General features: G+C 38.0%; 2 protein-coding genes across 4 annotated transcripts in view; both read right to left on the reverse strand.

Moving 5' to 3' along the window:
* Positions 1-5,434: 5,434 nt before the first annotated feature.
* On the reverse strand, positions 5,435-10,147 carry LOC115226714 (zinc finger protein 479-like). Of its 3 annotated transcripts, XM_036515304.1 has the most exons (3): positions 9,639-10,147; positions 9,397-9,491; positions 5,435-7,363 (listed from the first exon to the last, which is right to left on the reverse strand). In XM_036515304.1, the coding sequence occupies exon 3, from the start codon at positions 7,005-7,007 to the stop codon at positions 6,003-6,005; it is 1,005 nt and encodes a 334-aa protein (XP_036371197.1). In that variant the 5' UTR covers positions 7,008-7,363; positions 9,397-9,491; positions 9,639-10,147; the 3' UTR covers positions 5,435-6,002. The 3 variants fall into 3 exon arrangements, with proteins under 3 accessions (XP_036371197.1, XP_029653594.1, XP_029653595.1); XM_029797734.2 differs by lacking the exon at positions 9,397-9,491; XM_029797735.2 differs by lacking the exon at positions 9,639-10,147 and having other exon boundaries at positions 9,397-9,495.
* Positions 10,148-18,020: 7,873 nt separating this feature from the next.
* Positions 18,021-21,305, reverse strand: part of LOC115226715 (zinc finger protein 271-like) — a 36,363-nt gene continuing 33,078 nt past the window's right edge. Inside the window, exon 5 of the mRNA XM_036515125.1 lies at positions 18,021-19,484. Within this exon, the coding sequence (XP_036371018.1) occupies positions 18,655-19,484 (830 nt within the window). The 3' untranslated portion in view covers positions 18,021-18,654. The remainder of the gene's footprint in view (positions 19,485-21,305) is intronic.

Here is a 21,305-nt window from a genome sequence, read left to right on the forward strand (position 1 = left end):
AACGACGATAATTTCCTGAAACAGTGATTCTGTTATAATGGTTTCAATGCATTTCGGGAAGGCCATTTGCTTAGCTGATGTACTTTTTGTAGGCATTTAAACAAGAGGTCTATAAGTCCCCTATTCATCAATTTCACAATATCATCATCATCATCATCGTTTAGCATCCGTTTTCCATGCTAGCATGGGTTGGACGGTTCAACTGGGGTCTGGGAAGCCAGAAGGCTGCACCAGGCCCAGTCTGATCTCGCAAAGTTTCTACGGCTGGATGCCCTTCCTAACGCCAACCACTCCGTGAGTGTAGTGGGTGCTTTTTACGTGCCAGACGAGTCTGGCAAACGGCCATGCTCGGATGGTGCTTTTTACGTGATATATATATATATATATATATATATATATACACACACACACACATATGAATGTTGTGCAGTAAGAATGTGTAACTGGAATTTAGAAATATGTTAACTTCACACAAGATTTTCTGATGTAAATTTTAATAAATTAAAAAAGTTCTGTTGTTCAGGTAAATGTTTATTTCTAGAGTTTATCTTTATGGAAACGTTGAATCTGTATTTTTTTCAGTAGCCTCTATATCTTACACTGTTGTTTCTTTATTATTTCAGAATATCAGATGACATTGGCATAACTGAAGATACATTCTCATTATTTATCATCTTTTAAAGACCAAAATGAAAATATTGTACAGAACAGATATATAAGATTGTTTCTACAAATCTGTGGTGGAATTCCTCTGATATATTTACTCTGAAATGTGTTATTAGCAAATCTTCTGGACATCACTGGCTGGAGTGTCTACAAGATGTGTCTCTTTGCAAATTAAACTTGGGTAAATTTACTAACGAGTTTTGGGACAAAGGTAACAGTGGACAGAAATACAGCAGTCGAAATACTTGCAAACAAAAGACTATAGAAGTACAAAGAAGAAAATATATATATATATATATATATATATATTGTGAGAAACTAAAGGATCTGACTTTTCCAGAAGAAAAAGGGAAACAAAAATTGTCACATGACTGTGATGTGTGTAAAAAGTCCTTCTCTGAAAAGGGTAACTTGTATAAGCACAAACGTATTCATACGGTAGAGAAGCCATTTCATTGTGACAACTGTGGTAAATCATTCTCTCAAAAGGGTCGCTTGAATATGCACAAGCGTATTCATACAGGGGAGAAACCATTTCACTGTGACACCTGTGGTAAATCATTCTCTCAAAATAATAACTTGACTAAACACAAACGTATTCATACTGGAGAGAAGCCTTATCGTTGTGATGTCTGTGGTAAATCATTCTCTGACCGAAGTGATTTAAATTCTCACAAGCGTATTCATACAGGAGAGACACCGTATTCTTGTGATATCTGTGGTAAATCATTCACTCAAAGTGGGAACTTAGCTAAACACAAACGTTTCCATACAGGAGAGAAGCTATATCAGTGCAACATCTGTGGCAAATCTTTCTCTGCCAGTAGGAACCTAACTACTCATAAACGTATTCATACAGGAGAGAAGCCATATCAGTGCAACATCTGTGGCAAATCTTTCTCTTCCTGTAGTAACATAACTAAACACAGACGTATTCATACAGGAGAGACACCACATTCTTGTGACATCTGTGGTACATCATTCTCTCAAAGTGGGAGTTTAAATGCTCACAAACGTATTCATACAGGAGAGAAGCTGTATTACTGCGACATCTGTGGCAAATCTTTCTCTCTTAGTAGTAACCTAACTACACATAAGCGTATTCATACAGGAGAGAAGCCCTATCACTGTGATGTCTGTGGTACATCATTCTCTCAAAGTGGGAACTTAACTGCTCACAAACGTATTCATACAGGAGAGAAGCTGTATCAGTGCGACATCTGTGGCAAATCTTTCTCTCTTAGTACGAACCTAACTAGACATAAGCGTATTCATACAGGAGAGAAGCCCTATCACTGTGATGTCTGTGGTACATCATTCTCTGTCCAAAGTGTTTTAAAATCTCACAAACATGATCATAGAGGAGAGAAGCCATTTCACTGTGATGTCTGTGGTAAATCATTCTTTCAAAAAGGTAACTTGACTACACACAAACGTATTCATACAGGGGAGAGACCATATTTTTGTGATATCTGTGGTAAATCATTCTCTGAAAGTGGCAGCCTAACTACTCATAAACGTATTCATACAGGAGAGACACCATATCACTGTGATATCTGTGGTAAATCATTCTCTGACCAAAGTGCTTCCATTTCTCACAAACGTATTCATACAGGAGAGACACCATATTCTTGTGATATCTGTGGTAGGTCATTCACTCAACATGGCAGCTTAACTTCTCACAAACGTATCCATACAGGAGAGAAGCCATATCCTTGTGATATCTGTGGAAGGTCATTCACTCAACGTGGCAACTTAACTTCTCACAAACGTGTTCATCAGGGGAAGAAGCAATCCCACTGATATTTGTGCTAAATCATAATCTGTAAGGGGTGACTGAACCCTTTACCATGCAGATTATTGTGTCGAATGTGAGGGTTATTTATTCACATTATTTTCAATTTGTCATGCATTAACCCACAGCTTTCAAATTTTGATGATATGATTGTGTATTTTCACAATGACATTGTAGGGTAGGTGTAAGAAGCCGACTCTGACTAGTTTGATCATAAAATAGGCAGAATATTTGGGCCAGATATGGCTGGTTTAAATTCTAAAGAGTGGACAGTAGATGTACCAACACTTCTTACTTCTCACAAGGACCATAAGGAGCCATTATTGACTGCCATTGAAAATATTTCATCATCATCATTTAACGTCCGTTTTCCATGCTAGCATGGGTTGGACGGTTCAACTGGGGTCTGGGAAGCCCGAAGGCTGCACCAGGTTGTCTGATCTGGCAGTGTTTCTACAGCTGGATGCCCTTCCTAATGCCAACCACTCCATGAGTGTAGTGGGTGCTTTTTACGTGCCACCTGCACAGGTGCCAGACGAGGCTGGCAAACGGCCACGATCGGATATTTTAAATACAGTCCTGCCCTGTCTCACTGTAGCATTGCTCTCCGCTAGTCCTGACCTGTATGTTCCACCCCCATTCCCTGTCTTACTGTATTATTGCTACTGGCTTGCCCTCAACCTATGTCTTCCACCCACATGTAACAAGAAAACTTTTTACACACCCTGCCCCCAACAAACCAATCTACATCTCTTTTTCACATTCCTTCCATACACTATGCCTACCTCTCACTCCCCCAATCCTGTCCTCATGGTGCTGTTCCTCTGTATCATTGCTATCCGGTAGCCCCCTGACCCTATATAATACCCAGGTTGTCATCACTCAACACACCCTACACTCTAATCATGCTTCCTTTGCAGTATCCTATTCCTTTACTCCCCACAAGGGGCTAAACACAGAGGGGACAAACGGATTAAGTCGATTACATCGACCCCAGTGCATAACTGGTACTTATTTAATGGACCTCGGCGGAATTTGAACTCAGAGCCCAACGGCAGGCGAAATACCGCCTTTGCAGTATCCTGTCCCTTATATTATGACGTTTAAACCCCAAGGTTGTGCCCTGGCACTTGCCACCATCTATATCTCTTTCTTCCTTTACTCAAGGATCCCCATTTATGTTCTGATCCCCTCCCTAGTGAATACGCCCATCATTTAGCCACTATATCCATCGTGTTGTCTCCCACCCTCTATCACCTTCTCCTGCTTTTCCCTCGGGCTGGGTAACCATGTATCTCCTTTGTGGCGGCACACCCGTTTCTGTCTTCATCCTGATCTCTCTCTCTGGCCTGGTAAACTTGTACTTCCTCTACAGCAACGGACAGATCTCAACAACAGATGCTGCCCAACAAACAGAACCAAGCCATGAAGATGCTACAGAATTTCAACTGTGATACAACTCCCACTGTTCCAGATAGAGTTTGTTAAAACTTGCCAAACCTGTTACTTCACAATTTGTAAGAAATTTGCCATGTATTTTTATAAAGAGTTGTAATAAATAATAGTTGCCTTCAATTTACCTGGTTCTTCTTGTCATTCTTTTATATAAAGGTAACTCCAGGCACACAAACTAGACCAGCCACAGTTAACTCGCCAGCAAAACTCATAACCAATGCTACAGAATTTCAACTGTGATACAACTTCCACTATTCCAGATCGAGTTTGTTAAAATTTCTGACGGTTCAACTGGGGTCTGGGAAACCAGAAGGCTGCACTAGGCCCAGTCTGATCTGACAAAGTTTCTACAGCTGGATGCCCTTCCTAATGCCAACCACTCCGTTAGTGTAGTGGTTGCTTTCACGTGCCACTGGCACGGAGGCCAAACGATGCTGGCAACAGCTACAATCGGATGGTGCTTTTTACGTGCAACCTGCACGGAGGACAGACGGGCTGCGCTGGCAGCGGCCACGTTCAGATGGTTCCTTTGTGTGTGTATATGTATATATACTACTCGTAGTAATACCTGTCATTAATTGGGTAATTGCTTTTATTCTTTCTTGAGAGCCCCATTCAAAGTATTATTATATGTATAGTTTACCCCTCCTGTATGTGTGTATTTTATAAGAGAAAAATGAAATAACTGAAGTAGGAAAAAGACCAGTTTCATACACAGGCTTCTGTTTTATTTATCAAAACACTAATGGCAATTATATACTCCTTACTCTTTTACTTGTTTCAGTCATTGACTTTGAGTAAGTCCTCAACACCACCGTCTTCCTTTCAAGCTCTTTTAACCATTTTTTGGGAGCTGTCAAGTCCCACACAAGAAATTCCTTTGCCATTTCAACACAAAGTTCAATTACAGTTCAAAATGTAAGAAAATAAAACAAGACACAAAAAAAGAAGGGAAGAAATAAAATAAAAAATAACAGTTCAAAAAAGAGTTCTTTTATTTTTTTAAATAAACGAAAGCTTTGAAGAAGAGAGTTCAAATCCAGGCAAAGAAATAAATTAATTTTCGGCCGAAAAGGTACTCCTGGCCAAATGTACATAGGTTCCTTGGTATGAATCGTCTTTACCCGTAATTGGTAAAAGAAATCCAAACACAATACTGGCTACAGCCAACGGTAACTGTACCAGGTTCTAATCATTCGGGCGAGGATACGTCCCTCCACTGCTTTTTTTTTTTTTAATGAATCCAAAATATTCCCACTAAATTCACAAAACAGCAGCAGGCGAAATTTGTTAACAAAAAATAACAATATAACAAATTACACCCAGCTCAGATAAAACAAAATCACTGGCCTCGACAACCTTCTCTGTTTTTGTTCTTTTTTCTTGTAATTGTCCAGAGCCAAAACACTCACGTCCACCTTGCAAAAACAGTCCTTCCTGCCTTGTACTCCTTGGTAATCCACAGACACGAAGATAATTTTCGCAAAGAAATTAATTTTTGCGGAGGGGCTATGCCTCCTCGAAAACACAATTCTCACTGCAAAGTGAGTCTTTATAGGCGGCCACAGGCAGGCAAATGTCTGGAGCAGATTGGAGTCTATTACTCACCAAAAAATATTAAATACAGGGCAACAAACTCCACTAAACCCTCAAAATATACGACAAACGCCTACCTGTAGTCGAGCCTCAAAGTTCAATATTTCACGACGAAAGACGTGACATCAAGCAGCAAGAACTCTCTGCCAAAAACAAACACATCTGTCTCCGACAAAGGTAAGCAAGCTACTTACCACACAACTACTCCTGTTTACTCAATTTGAAAACTCTTTGTATTGTCTTTTGTCTCCTGTGTCTGTGTGTGTGCGCCTAAGTTCATATATGAGTAGTGTCCCTTTAATATCACGCAAAAATTGATAAAAATTTGAGAATTAAAATTAAATATCTTTTTTCTAATTGATAGAATTTTACTAAACCTTTGGATGGCAAATTGAAAATAATGTGAATATATAAACATCGCATTCGACAGAATAACGTACATGGTAAAGGGTTTCAGTAACCCCTTAGAGATTATGATTTAGTTTAAATATTAGTGGGATTGCTTCTTCCCCTTATGAACACATTTGTGAGAAGTTAAGCTGCTATGTTGAGTAAATGACCTTCCACAGATATCACAAGAATATGGTGTCTCTCCTGTATGAATACGTTTATGGGTCATTAGGTTACTACTGGTAGAGAAAGATTTATTACAGACATCACAAGAATATGGTGTCTCTCCTGTATGAATACGTTTATGTTTAGCTAAGTTGCCACTTTGAGAGAATGATTTACCACAGATTTCACAGTGAAATAGTGTCTCTCCTGTATGAATACGTTTGTGTAAAGTCAAATAAATATTTTGAGAGAATAATTTACCACAGATATCACAAGAATATGGTGTTTCTCCTGTATGAATACGTCTGTGTCCAGTTAAGTTAGAACTCATGGTGAATGATTTACCACAGATATCACAAGGATATGGTGACTCTCCTGTATGAATACGTTTATGATAAGTTAGAGCACTTTTACCAGGAAATAATTTACCACAGATATTACAGGAATATGGCTTCTTTCCTGTATGAATACGCTTGTGATTAGTTAAAGCACTTCTATGAGAGAATGATTTACCACAGATGTCACATTGAAATGGCTTCTCTCCTGTATGACAATGCTGGTGATTATTTAAAACACTTTGGTCAGAGAATCTTGTACCACAGACACTACAATGATATGGTGACTCTCCTGTATGAATACGTTTATGTTGAGTTAGAGCACTGTTATCAGAAAATAATTTGCCACAGATATTACAGGAATATGGCTTCTCTCCTGTATGAATACGTTTATGTTTAGCTAAGCTGCCACTTTGAGAGAATGATTTACCACAGATTTCACAGTGAAATGGCTTCTCTCCTGTATGAATACGTTTGTGACTATTTAAGTTACATTTACTTGAGAAAGACTTTTTACACACATCACAGTCATGTGACAATTTTTGTCTCTCTTTTTTGCTAACTTCTGGTAAAATCTGTTCCTTCACTTTCTCACTCTTTTCCATTATTTTTCCTTCAACTTCACAATATACCTTCTTTTTTTATTCTTTTTGCTTCTATAGTCTTTTGTTTACAAATATTTCAACTGTTGTATTTCTGGCCACTGTTACCTTTGTCACAAAACAACTAAATTTATCCACATTCAATCTGCAAACAGGCTCATCTTGTAGACACTCCAGCCAGTGATGTCCAGAAGGTTTGCTAATAACACATTTCAGAGTAAATATATCAGAGGAATTCCACCACAGATTTATAGAAACAATCTTATATATCTGTTCTGTACAATATTTCCATTTTGGTCTTTAAAAAGCTGATAAATAATGAGAATGTATCTTCAGTTATGCCAATGTCATCTGATATTCTGAAATAATAAAGAAACAACAGTGTAAGATATGGAGGCTACTTAAAAAAATACAGATTCAACATTTCCATAAAGATAAACTCTAGAAATAAACATTTAACTGAACAACAGAACTTTCTAATTTATTAATATTTACATCACAAAATCCTGTTTGAAGCTAAAATATTTCTAAACTCCAGCTCCACATTCATAAAAACACACACATACACTTTTTTACTGGTTTCAGTTGTTTTGACTGTGGTCATGCTGGAGCACCAACTTTAAAGGCTTCAGTCAATAGAATCAATGCTAGGACTTATTTTTTGAGCTTAGCACTTATTCTATCAGCCACTTTTGCCAAACCACAGGTTTATGGGGACATAAACACACCAACACTGTTTGTCAAGTGTTGAAGGGGTGGGAGGACAACACACCCACATATATATTGGGCTTCCTTCAGTTTCCATCTCCCAAATCCATTCACAAGGCCAGAGGATATTGTAGAAAATGTATGTCTGTGACTAGTTACCTAACAGCTCACAATTTCTTCTCTTTAATTCCATAAAGGGAAAAAATTACTGGAAATAGTCATTACTCATTTTGCCCCATGAGGAGATTCCACGAATGATTACAAAAAGTTTATCAGCCAAGCAAATGGCCTTCCCTGAATGCATTGAAAACATTATAACAGAATCACTTTCAGGAAATTATCATTGTTCTCTTTGAGTGTGTAGAAAGAGAAATTTGGCAGAGGCAAGAAAAGGTGAAATTGTCTCTTCAAATTATCCAGAATTACATTTGAAAACAAAGACTCAAACATCAATATCTATCCTTCGACATCTTAAAGATCAGAAATGCAAAAAGCTATTTAAGTATCGAATTCAAATGAAAGAGAATCAGAGAAAAATTGCAAATGATGTGAAATTAATGAATATCGAATAAATGGGGGGAAAAAATCAACATAAAATATCATCAACAGTTTCTTCAAGATCTCTTCGTGGTTAGGGCAGCGGACTCGCGGTCGTAGGATTGCGGTTTCGATTCCCAGACCGGGCGTTGTGAGTGTTTATTGAGCGAAAACACCAAAAAGCTCCACGAGGCCCCGGCAGGGGATGGTGGTGATCCCTGCTGTACTCTTTCACCACAACTTTCTCTCACTCTTACTTCCTGTTTCTGTTGTACCTGTATTTCAAAGGGCCGGCCTTGTCACTCTGTGTCACGCTGAATGTCCCCGAGAACTACGTTAAGGGTACACGTGTTTGTGGAGTGCTCATCGTCGTAACCGACGGAGTGCTTCCATCCACTAACAAGAGATTATTGAAAGTAGTCATTACTCATTTTGCCCCATCTTAGTCATAATTTTTGATAATTGAAAATTACCAAATTAGACACTAAACGGGGGTTAAAAATTGATCTGGAATCTAAGAGAGAGAAGAATATTGATGGTTAAACACCGAACATCATCCAGATAATTTATTAGTAACCTCGATTATTATCGGATTGAGAGTTGAGGGAAAATTTCTTGATATTAAAAAGGACCTGCAACTCCAACAACTATAAGGACAAATTCCCAGTCCTAAATATATATTTCTTTACTCACCACAAGGGGCTAGACACTGAGGGGACAAACAAGGCCAGAAAAACGGATTAAGTCGATTATATCGACCCCGAAAGGATGAAAGGCAAAGTCGACCCCGGCGGAATTTGAACTCAGAACGTAACGGCAGACGAAATATCTATTTTTTTACTGCCCACAAGGGGCTAAACACAGAGGGAAGAAACAAGGACAGACATAGGTATTAAGTCGATTACATCGACCCCAGTGCGTAACTGGTACTTTATTTATCGACCCCGCCGGAATTTAAACTCAGAACGTAACGGCAGACGAAATACGTCCACGCATTTCGCCCGGGGTGTTAACCCTTCTGCCAGCTCGCCGCCATCCCCAGTCCTAAAATATAATGTAGCAATACTCACAAAAATCATAAATCCAAACAAATTAGGAGAAACGGGAAAATACTCATTTTGCCCCGCTTACTAATTATGTCCCTTACCTTATATCAAGAAACAAGGGTTCGATAAATTATAATAAAGCATTGGATTCTCAGCATTTCTGTGGTTGGAGTTTATTTTAAGAACATTTCTCCACCTAAAACACACAACAAACAAACTTAAAGAAGAAACGATGGAGCGTGTAGGAGGCTGCCGCCATAGCTAGAAATAGCAGCCAAATGTGGAACAAAATCTGATTCACAAAGTATTAAAAGATTAAATGCTTTCGTTGTTTAATACTTACGGAAATGTCTTTATAAAGGATGGTGTTGTTGTTGGAAGTGCGTCAGGTGGTTGAGAAATCTATTACAAATGTGTTTAGGAGTGAATTGAGAGAAATTCTGGCACCAGACTTCAAATGTTTGTCGTAACGTAATGAATGGAGACGGACGTACGTTTAGTGCGCATGCGTATGAAATATTGGTTTCAAATTTTGGCACAACGCCAGCAATATCGGCGGAGGTGTTGGGGGGGGGGCCTAAGTCGCTTACCTTGACCTCAGTAGACAACTAGTATTTATTTTATTGTGTCCCGCCCCAGCAAAGATATTAAAGGCAAAGTCGACCTCGTCGTAATTTACGCATATATACATAAATATCGATGTAGGCACAACACGTGCACCCCACCGATGTCTGGGTGTTTTTTTTTTAGGGGGGGGGGGGTCCCAAAAACGTTTTCGGATTCTGATATCATCGATATAGAATACGATTTTGCCAAAATATCGCGTTTTCGTAGAACACCTATTTACTGTATCTGTAGAAAAACGGCCGTTGAAGAAAATATCTTACAAATATCTTACAAATATCTTACAAACTATAGAATTTTCTCAATAAAGCCAAGAGGAAAAGATGTTTTATGTAACACATTCTACCAGTATACGAAGTTTAAAATTTTTTAGTTACCTAGAAATTATGTTAAAAACTGCCGTTCAAACAGAAAAGATCCCCAATCTTTTTCTTAAACGAGGGACATATTCATACGGCACAGAATGTTTTTTTTACCTCAATAGACGTGAGTGATTGGTTGAAATTGCCGAAATGCTTGAAATTAAAGACGAAATATCTTACAAACTACACAATTTTCTCAATAAAGCCAAGAGGAAAAGATGTTTTATGTAACACATTCTACCAGTATACGAAGTTTAAAACTTTTTAGTTACCTAGAAATTATGTTAAAAACTGCCGTTCAAACAGAAAAGATCCCCAATCTGTTTCTTAAACAAGGGACATATTCATACGGCACAGAATGTTTTTTTACCTCAATAGACGTGAGTGATTGGTTGAAATTGCCGAAATGCTTGAAATTAAAGACGAAATATCTTACAAACTACACAATTTTCTCAATAAAGCCAAGAGGAAAAGATGTTTTATGTAACACATTCTACCAGTATACGAAGTTTAAAACTTTTTAGTTACCTAGAAATTATGTTAAAAACTGCCGTTCAAACAGAAAAGATCCCCAATCTGTTTCTTAAACAAGGGACATATTCATACGGCACAGAATGTTTTTTTACCTCAATAGACGTGAGTGATTGGTTGAAATTGCCGAAATGCTTGAAATTAAAGACGAAATATCTTACAAACTACACAATTTTCTCAATAAAGCCAAGAGGAAAAGATGTTTTATGTAACACATTCTACCAGTATACGAAGTTTAAAACTTTTTAGTTACCTAGAAATTATGTTAAAAACTGCCGTTCAAACAGAAAAGATCCCCAATCTGTTTCTTAAACAAGGGACATATTCATACGGCACAGAATGTTTTTTTACCTCAATAGACGTGAGTGATTGGTTGAAATTGCCGAAATGCTTGAAATTAAAGACGAAATATCTTACAAACTACACAATTTTCTCAATAAAGCCAAGAGGAAAAGATGTTTTATGTAACACATTCTACCAGTATACGAAGTTTAAAACTTTTTAGTTACCTAGAAATTATGATAAAAACTGCCGTTCAAACAGAAAAGATCCATAAACTTTGCCTTTCACATTTTTCTGCTGGGGTTCAATAAAATAAATACCAGTTGACTACTCGGGTCCATGAAATCGACTGACACTTGACCCTCCCCGAAATTTCTGGTTTTCTACCAAAATCTTTAAAAAACAAAAGAAAAAAAGAAGAAAAACCAGTTTTTCATACGCATGCGCACTAAGCGTATTTCCGCCTCCATTCATTCATTTTAACAAACTTGATTTCAGTCGAAATTTCTCTCAATTCACTCCCAAACACATTTATAATACATTTCTCAACTACCTGACGCACTTCTAACAACAACACCATCCTTTTTTAAACCATTTCCGTAAGTATTAAACTATTTAATTTCTAAATACTTCCTGTCTCAGATGTCCTTTGATTCGTGCGACATTTGGCTGCTATTTCTAGCTATGGAGGCTACCTTCTACACTTTCCATCATTTTCCCACGTTTCTTGTGTTTTCACTGTGGATAAATGCCAGAAACGGCCTCAGACTCACCGATATTTTAAATCGTAAACAGAAGCAACCAGGGGCGAAGAATAGGGTTGAAAAAAATCATAAATGTGTTTATGAAGAGAAAAACTTCAAAAGATGGGAAAGTGAAACGAGGAGGGTTGTCTTAGGACGTGCTAGAAACAACAGCCAAATCTCCCTTAAATCACACTTTTTCCTTTGAAAATATTTACAATATTTTATTTTTTTGTTACCGAAAAGGTTTCTCCCATCGTTTTTAAGGGCAAAAATATGTTTTTTTGTTTTTTTTTCAAGTGAAAAGTGAAGGGGCTGGTGGTAAATGAAATTTTGAAAATGCGATTTTTCGAAAAAAGTTTTTTCAGGATCGGATCCTCCATAACCAAAAAGTGGGATTCCGTAAAAAACAAAAGAAATATATATATATATATATATATATATATATATATATATAAAATACAAAATGGGACAAGAACGCAAAACATCCAAATAGACGATACAAAAAACACGGACGGGTCATTGGAAGCCTTCTTCAGTCAAGAACCGGATCATCCTCGCAATCCATTTTACCCTAACTTATGACGGAAAAATCGGATCTTGTAAATTTTCCGAAAGTCCCCCACCCCCCGGGTCGTTAGCGCAGTTTTTTTTTCATTTTCGTTTTCTACATAGTTACGGACAAAACCCTTTGTAACTTTCGTCCTGTGTTTTGTCCCTTTATGTTTTAATTGATTTTTGTTAGCCCTTGTGGCCAATAAACGAACGAATTATTATTATTATTATTATTTTGTTGTCTTTGAACGACGATAATTTCCTGAAACAGTGATTCTGTTATAATGGTTTCAATGCATTTAGGGAAGGCCATTTGCTTAGCTGATGTACTTTTTGTAGGCATTTAAACAAGAGGTCTATAATTCCCCTATTCATCAATTTCACAATATCATCATCATCATCATCGTTTAGCATCCGTTTTCCATGCTAGCATGGGTTGGACGGTTCAACTGGGGTCTGGGAAGCCAGAAGGCTGCACCAGGCCCAGTCTGATATGGTAAAGTTTCTACGGCTGGATGCCCTTCCTAACGCCAACCACTCCGTGAGTGTAGTGGGTGCTTTTTATGTGCCAGACGAGTCTGGCAAACAGCCATGCCCGGATGGTGCTTTTTACGTGATATATATATATATATATATATATATATATACACACACACATATGAATGTTGTGCAGTAGGAATGTGTAACTGGAATTTAGAAATATGTTAACTTCACACAAGATTTTCTGATGTAAATTTTAATAAATTAAAAAAGTTCTGTTGTTCAGGGAAATGTTTATTTCTAGAGTTTATCTTTATGGAAACGTTGAATCTGTATTTTTTTCAGTAGCCTCTATATCTTACACTGTTGTTTCTTTATTATTTCAGAATATCAGATGACATTGGCATAACTGAAGATACATTCTCATTATTTATCATCTTTTAAAGACCAAAATGAAAATATTGTACAGAACAGATATATAAGATTGTTTCTACAAATCTGTGGTGGAATTCCTCTGATATATTTACTCTGAAATGTGTTATTAGCAAATCTTCTGGACATCACTGGCTGGAGTGTCTACAAGATGTGTCTCTTTGCAAATTAAACTTGGGTAAATTTACTAACGAGTTTTGGGACAAAGGTAACAGTGGACAGAAATACAGCAGTCGAAATACTTGCAAACAAAAGACTATAGAAGTACAAAGAAGAAAACATATATATATATATATATATATATATATATATATATATATATTGTGAGAAACTAAAGGATCTGACTTTTCCAGAAGAAAAAGGGAAACAAAAATTGTCACATGACTGTGATGTGTGTAAAAAGTCCTTCTCTGAAAAGGGTAACTTGTATAAGCACAAACGTATTCATACGGTAGAGAAGCCATTTCATTGTGACAACTGTGGTAAATCATTCTCTCAAAAGGGTCGCTTGAATATGCACAAGCGTATTCATACAGGGGAGAAACCATTTCACTGTGACACCTGTGGTAAATCATTCTCTCAAAATAATAACTTGACTAAACACAAACGTATTCATACTGGAGAGAAGCCTTATCGTTGTGATGTCTGTGGTAAATCATTCTCTGACCGAAGTGATTTAAATTCTCACAAGCGTATTCATACAGGAGAGACACCGTATTCTTGTGATATCTGTGGTAAATCATTCACTCAAAGTGGGAACTTAGCTAAACACAAACGTTTCCATACAGGAGAGAAGCTATATCAGTGCAACATCTGTGGCAAATCTTTCTCTGCCAGTAGGAACCTAACTACTCATAAACGTATTCATACAGGAGAGAAGCCATATCAGTGCAACATCTGTGGCAAATCTTTCTCTTCCTGTAGTAACATAACTAAACACAGACGTATTCATACAGGAGAGACACCACATTCTTGTGACATCTGTGGTACATCATTCTCTCAAAGTGGGAGTTTAAATGCTCACAAACGTATTCATACAGGAGAGAAGCTGTATTACTGCGACATCTGTGGCAAATCTTTCTCTCTTAGTAGTAACCTAACTACACATAAGCGTATTCATACAGGAGAGAAGCCCTATCACTGTGATGTCTGTGGTACATCATTCTCTCAAAGTGGGAACTTAACTGCTCACAAACGTATTCATACAGGAGAGAAGCTGTATCAGTGCGACATCTGTGGCAAATCTTTCTCTCTTAGTACGAACCTAACTAGACATAAGCGTATTCATACAGGAGAGAAGCCCTATCACTGTGATGTCTGTGGTACATCATTCTCTGTCCAAAGTGTTTTAAAATCTCACAAACATGATCATAGAGGAGAGAAGCCATTTCACTGTGATGTCTGTGGTAAATCATTCTTTCAAAAAGGTAACTTGACTACACACAAACGTATTCATACAGGGGAGAGACCATATTCTTGTGATATCTGTGGTAAATCATTCTCTGAAAGTGGCAGCCTAACTACTCATAAACGTATTCATACAGGAGAGACACCATATCACTGTGATATCTGTGGTAAATCATTCTCTGACCAAAGTGCTTCCATTTCTCACAAACGTATTCATACAGGAGAGACACCATATTCTTGTGATATCTGTGGTAGGTCATTCACTCAACATGGCAGCTTAACTTCTCACAAACGTATCCATACAGGAGAGAAGCCATATCCTTGTGATATCTGTGGAAGGTCATTCACTCAACGTGGCAACTTAACTTCTCACAAACGTGTTCATCAGGGGAAGAAGCAATCCCACTGATATTTGTGCTAAATCATAATCTGTAAGGGGTGACTGAACCCTTTACCATGCAGATTATTCTGTCGAATGTGAGGGTTATTTATTCACATAATTTTCAATTTGTCCTGCATTAACCCACAGCTTTCAAATTTTGATGATATGATTGTGTATTTTCACAATGACATTGTAGGGTAGGTGTAAGAAGCCGACTCTGACTAGTTTGATCATAAAATAGGTAGAACATTTATGCCAGATATGGCTGGTTTAAATTCTAAAGAGTGGACAGTAGATGTACCAACACTTCTTACTTCTCACAAGGACCATAAGGGGCCATTATTGACTGCCATTGAAAATATTTCATCATCATCATTTAACGTCCGTTTTCCATGCTAGCATGGGTTGGACGGTTCAACTGGGGTCTGGGAAGCCCGAAGGCTGCACCAGGTTGTCTGATCTGGCAGTGTTTCTACAGCTGGATGCCCTTCCTAATGCCAACCACTCCATGAGTGTAGTGGGTGCTTTTTACGTGCCACCTGCACAGGTGCCAGACGAGGCTGGCAAACGGCCACGATCGGATATTTTAAATACAGTCCTGCCCTGTCTCACTGTAGCATTGCTCTCCGCTAGTCCTGACCTGTATGTTCCACCCCCATTCCCTGTCTTACTGTATTATTGCTACTGGCTTGCCCTCAACCTATGTCTTCCACCCACATGTAACAAGAAAACTTTTTACACACCCTACCCCCAACAAACCAATCTACATCTCTTCTTCACATTCCTTCCATACACTATGCCTACCTCTCACTCCCCCAATCCTGTCCTCATGGTGCTGTTCCTCTGTATCATTGCTATCCGGTAGCACCCTGACCCTATATAATACCCAGGTTGTCATCACTCAACACACCCTACACTCTAATCATGCTTCCTTTGCAGTATCCTATTCCTTTACTCCCCACAAGGGGCTAAACACAGAGGGGACAAACGGATTAAGTCGATTACATCGACCCCAGTGCATAACTGGTACTTATTTAATGGACCTCGGCGGAATTTGAACTCAGAGCCCAACGGCAGGCGAAATACCGCCTTTGCAGTATCCTGTCCCTTATATTATGACGTTTAAACCCCAAGGTTGTGCCCTGGCACTTGCCACCATCTATATCTCTTTCTTCCTTTACTCAAGGATCCCCATTTATGTTCTGATCCCCTCCCTAGTGAATACGCCCATCATTTAGCCACTATATCCATCGTGTTGTCTCCCACCCTCTATCACCTTCTCCTGCTTTTCCCTCGGGCTGGGTAACCATGTATCTCCTTTGTGGCGGCACACCCGTTTCTGTCTTCATCCTGATCTCTCTCTCTGGCCTGGTAAACTTGTACTTCCTCTACAGCAACGGACAGATCTCAACAACAGATGCTGCCCAACAAACAGAACCAAGCCATGAAGATGCTACAGAATTTCAACTGTGATACAACTCCCACTGTTCCAGATAGAGTTTGTTAAAACTTGCCAAACCTGTTACTTCACAATTTGTAAGAAATTTGCCATGTATTTTTATAAAGAGTTGTAATAAATAATAGTTGCCTTCAATTTACCTGGTTCTTCTTGTCATTCTTTTATATAAAGGTAACTCCAGGCACACAAACTAGACCAGCCACAGTTAACTCGCCAGCAAAACTCATAACCAATGCTACAGAATTTCAACTGTGATACAACTTCCACTATTCCAGATCGAGTTTGTTAAAATTTCTGACGGTTCAACTGGGGTCTGGGAAACCAGAAGGCTGCACTAGGCCCAGTCTGATCTGACAAAGTTTCTACAGCTGGATGCCCTTCCTAATGCCAACCACTCCGTTAGTGTAGTGGTTGCTTTCACGTGCCACTGGCACGGAGGCCAAACGATGCTGGCAACAGCTACAATCGGATGGTGCTTTTTACGTGCAACCTGCACGGAGGACAGACGGGCTGCGCTGGCAGCGGCCACGTTCAGATGGTTCCTTTGTGTGTGTATATGTATATATACTACTCGTAGTAATACCTGTCATTAATTGGGTAATTGCTTTTATTCTTTCTTGAGAGCCCCATTCAAAGTATTATTATATGTATAGTTTACCCCTCCTGTATGTGTGTATTTTATAAGAGAAAAATGAAATAACTGAAGTAGGAAAAAGACCAGTTTCATACACAGGCTTCTGTTTTATTTATCAAAACACTAATGGCAATTATATACTCCTTACTCTTTTACTTGTTTCAGTCATTGACTTTGAGTAAGTCCTCAACACCACCGTCTTCCTTTCAAGCTCTTTTAACCATTTTTTGGGAGCTGTCAAGTCCCACACAAGAAATTCCTTTGCCATTTCAACACAAAGTTCAATTACAGTTCAAAATGTAAGAAAATAAAACAAGACACAAAAAAAGAAGGGAAGAAATAAAATAAAAAATAACAGTTCAAAAAAGAGTTCTTTTATTTTTTTAAATAAACGAAAGCTTTGAAGAAGAGAGTTCAAATCCAGGCAAAGAAATAAATTAATTTTCGGCCGAAAAGGTACTCCTGGCCAAATGTACATAGGTTCCTTGGTATGAATCGTCTTTACCCGTAATTGGTAAAAGAAATCCAAACACAATACTGGCTACAGCCAACGGTAACTGTACCAGGTTCTAATCATTCGGGCGAGGATACGTCCCTCCACTGCTTTTTTTTTTTTTTAATGAATCCAAAATATTCCCACTAAATTCACAAAACAGCAGCAGGCGAAATTTGTTAACAAAAAATAACAATATAACAAATTACACCCAGCTCAGATAAAACAAAATCACTGGCCTCGACAACCTTCTCTGTTTTTGTTCTTTTTTCTTGTAATTGTCCAGAGCCAAAACACTCACGTCCACCTTGCAAAAACAGTCCTTCCTGCCTTGTACTCCTTGGTAATCCACAGACACGAAGATAATTTTCGCAAAGAAATTAATTTTTGCGGAGGGGCTATGCCTCCTCGAAAACACAATTCTCACTGCAAAGTGAGTCTTTATAGGCGGCCACAGGCAGGCAAATGTCTGGAGCAGATTGGAGTCTATTACTCACCAAAAAATATTAAATACAGGGCAACAAACTCCACTAAACCCTCAAAATATACGACAAACGCCTACCTGTAGTCGAGCCTCAAAGTTCAATATTTCACGACGAAAGACGTGACATCAAGCAGCAAGAACTCTCTGCCAAAAACAAACACATCTGTCTCCGACAAAGGTAAGCAAGCTACTTACCACACAACTACTCCTGTTTACTCAATTTGAAAACTCTTTGTATTGTCTTTTGTCTCCTGTGTCTGTGTGTGTGCGCCTAAGTTCATATATGAGTAGTGTCCCTTTAATATCACGCAAAAATTGATAAAAATTTGAGAATTAAAATTAAATATCTTTTTTCTAATTGATAGAATTTTACTAAACCTTTGGATGGCAAATTGAAAATAATGTGAATATATAAACATCGCATTCGACAGAATAACGTACATGGTAAAGGGTTTCAGTAACCCCTTAGAGATTATGATTTAGTTTAAATATTAGTGGGATTGCTTCTTCCCCTTATGAACACATTTGTGAGAAGTTAAGCTGCTATGTTGAGTAAATGACCTTCCACAGATATCACAAGAATATGGTGTCTCTCCTGTATGAATACGTTTATGGGTCATTAGGTTACTACTGGTAGAGAAAGATTTATTACAGACATCACAAGAATATGGTGTCTCTCCTGTATGAATACGTTTATGTTTAGCTAAGTTGCCACTTTGAGAGAATGATTTACCACAGATTTCACAGTGAAATAGTGTCTCTCCTGTATGAATACGTTTGTGTAAAGTCAAATAAATATTTTGAGAGAATAATTTACCACAGATATCACAAGAATATGGTGTTTCTCCTGTATGAATACGTCTGTGTCCAGTTAAGTTAGAACTCATGGTGAATGATTTACCACAGATATCACAAGGATATGGTGACTCTCCTGTATGAATACGTTTATGATAAGTTAGAGCACTTTTACCAGGAAATAATTTACCACAGATATTACAGGAATATGGCTTCTTTCCTGTATGAATACGCTTGTGATTAGTTAAAGCACTTCTATGAGAGAATGATTTACCACAGATGTCACATTGAAATGGCTTCTCTCCTGTATGACAATGCTGGTGATTATTTAAAACACTTTGGTCAGAGAATCTTGTACCACAGACACTACAATGATATGGTGACTCTCCTGTATGAATACGTTTATGTTGAGTTAGAGCACTGTTATCAGAAAATAATTTGCCACAGATATTACAGGAATATGGCTTCTCTCCTGTATGAATACGTTTATGTTTAGCTAAGCTGCCACTTTGAGAGAATGATTTACCACAGATTTCACAGTGAAATGGCTTCTCTCCTGTATGAATACGTTTGTGACTATTTAAGTTACATTTACTTGAGAAAGACTTTTTACACACATCACAGTCATGTGACAATTTTTGTCTCTCTTTTTTGCTAACTTCTGGTAAAATCTGTTCCTTCACTTTCTCACTCTTTTCCATTATTTTTCCTTCAACTTCACAATATACCTTCTTTTTTTATTCTTTTTGCTTCTATAGTCTTTTGTTTACAAATATTTCAACTGTTGTATTTCTGGCCACTGTTACCTTTGTCACAAAACAACTAAATTTATCCACATTCAATCTGCAAACAGGCTCATCTTGTAGACACTCCAGCCAGTGATGTCCAGAAGGTTTGCTAATAACACATTTCAGAGTAAATATATCAGAGGAATTCCACCACAGATTTATAGAAACAATCTTATATATCTGTTCTGTACAATATTTCCATTTTGGTCTTTAAAAAGCTGATAAATAATGAGAATGTATCTTCAGTTATGCCAATGTCATCTGATATTCTGAAATAATAAAGAAACAACAGTGTAAGATATGGAGGCTACTTAAAAAAATACAGATTCAACATTTCCATAAAGATAAACTCTAGAAATAAACATTTAACTGAACAACAGAACTTTCTAATTTATTAATATTTACATCACAAAATCCTGTTTGAAGCTAAAATATTTCTAAACTCCAGCTCCACATTCATAAATACACACACATACACTTTTTTACTGGTTTCAGTTGTTTTGACTGTGGTCATGCTGGAGCACCAACTTTAAAGGCTTCAGTCAATAGAATCAATGCTAGGACTTATTTTTTGAGCTTAGCACTTATTCTATCAGCCACTTTTGCCAAACCACAGGTTTATGGGGACATAAACACACCAACACTGTTTGTCAAGTGTTGAAGGGGTGGGAGGACAACACACCCACATATATATTGGGCTTCCTTCAGTTTCCATCTCCCAAATCCATTCACAAGGCCAGAGGATATTGTAGAAAATGTATGTCTGTGACTAGTTACCTAACAGCTCACAATTTCTTCTCTTTAATTCCATAAAGGGAAAAAATTACTGGAAATAGTCATTACTCATTTTGCCCCATGAGGAGATTCCACGAATGATTACAAAAAGTTTATCAGCCAAGCAAATGGCCTTCCCTGAATGCATTGAAAACATTATAACAGAATCACTCTTTCAGGAAATTATCATTGTTCTCTTTGAGTGTGTAGAAAGAGAAATTTGGCAGAGGCAAGAAAAGGTGAAATTGTCTCTTCAAATTATCCAGAATTACATTTGAAAACAAAGACTCAAACATCAATATCTATCCTTCGACATCTTAAAGATCAGAAATGCAAAAAGCTATTTAAGTATCGAATTCAAATGAAAGAGAATCAGAGAAAAATTGCAAATGATGTGAAATTAATGAATATCGAATAAATGGGGGGAAAAAATCAACATAAAATATCATCAACAGTTTCTTCAAGATCTCTTCGTGGTTAGGGCAGCGGACTCGCGGTCGTAGGATTGCGGTTTCGATTCCCAGACCGGGCGTTGTGAGTGTTTATTGAGCGAAAACACCAAAAAGCTCCACGAGGCCCCGGCAGGGGATGGTGGTGATCCCTGCTGTACTCTTTCACCACAACTTTCTCTCACTCTTACTTCCTGTTTCTGTTGTACCTGTATTTCAAAGGGCCGGCCTTGTCACTCTGTGTCACGCTGAATGTCCCCGAGAACTACGTTAAGGGTACACGTGTTTGTGGAGTGCTCATCGTCGTAACCGACGGAGTGCTTCCATCCACTAACA

Source organism: Octopus sinensis, linkage group LG30, assembly GCF_006345805.1.
Source record: "Octopus sinensis linkage group LG30, ASM634580v1, whole genome shotgun sequence".
NCBI lineage: Eukaryota > Metazoa > Mollusca > Cephalopoda > Octopoda > Octopodidae > Octopus > Octopus sinensis.

Bases quoted from the DNA above. Each gene is read 5' to 3' on its own strand.
- LOC115226714 (XM_029797734.2), bottom strand. From the start codon at position 7,007: ATGGAAAAGAGTGAGAAAGTGAAGGAACAGATTTTACCAGAAGTTAGC.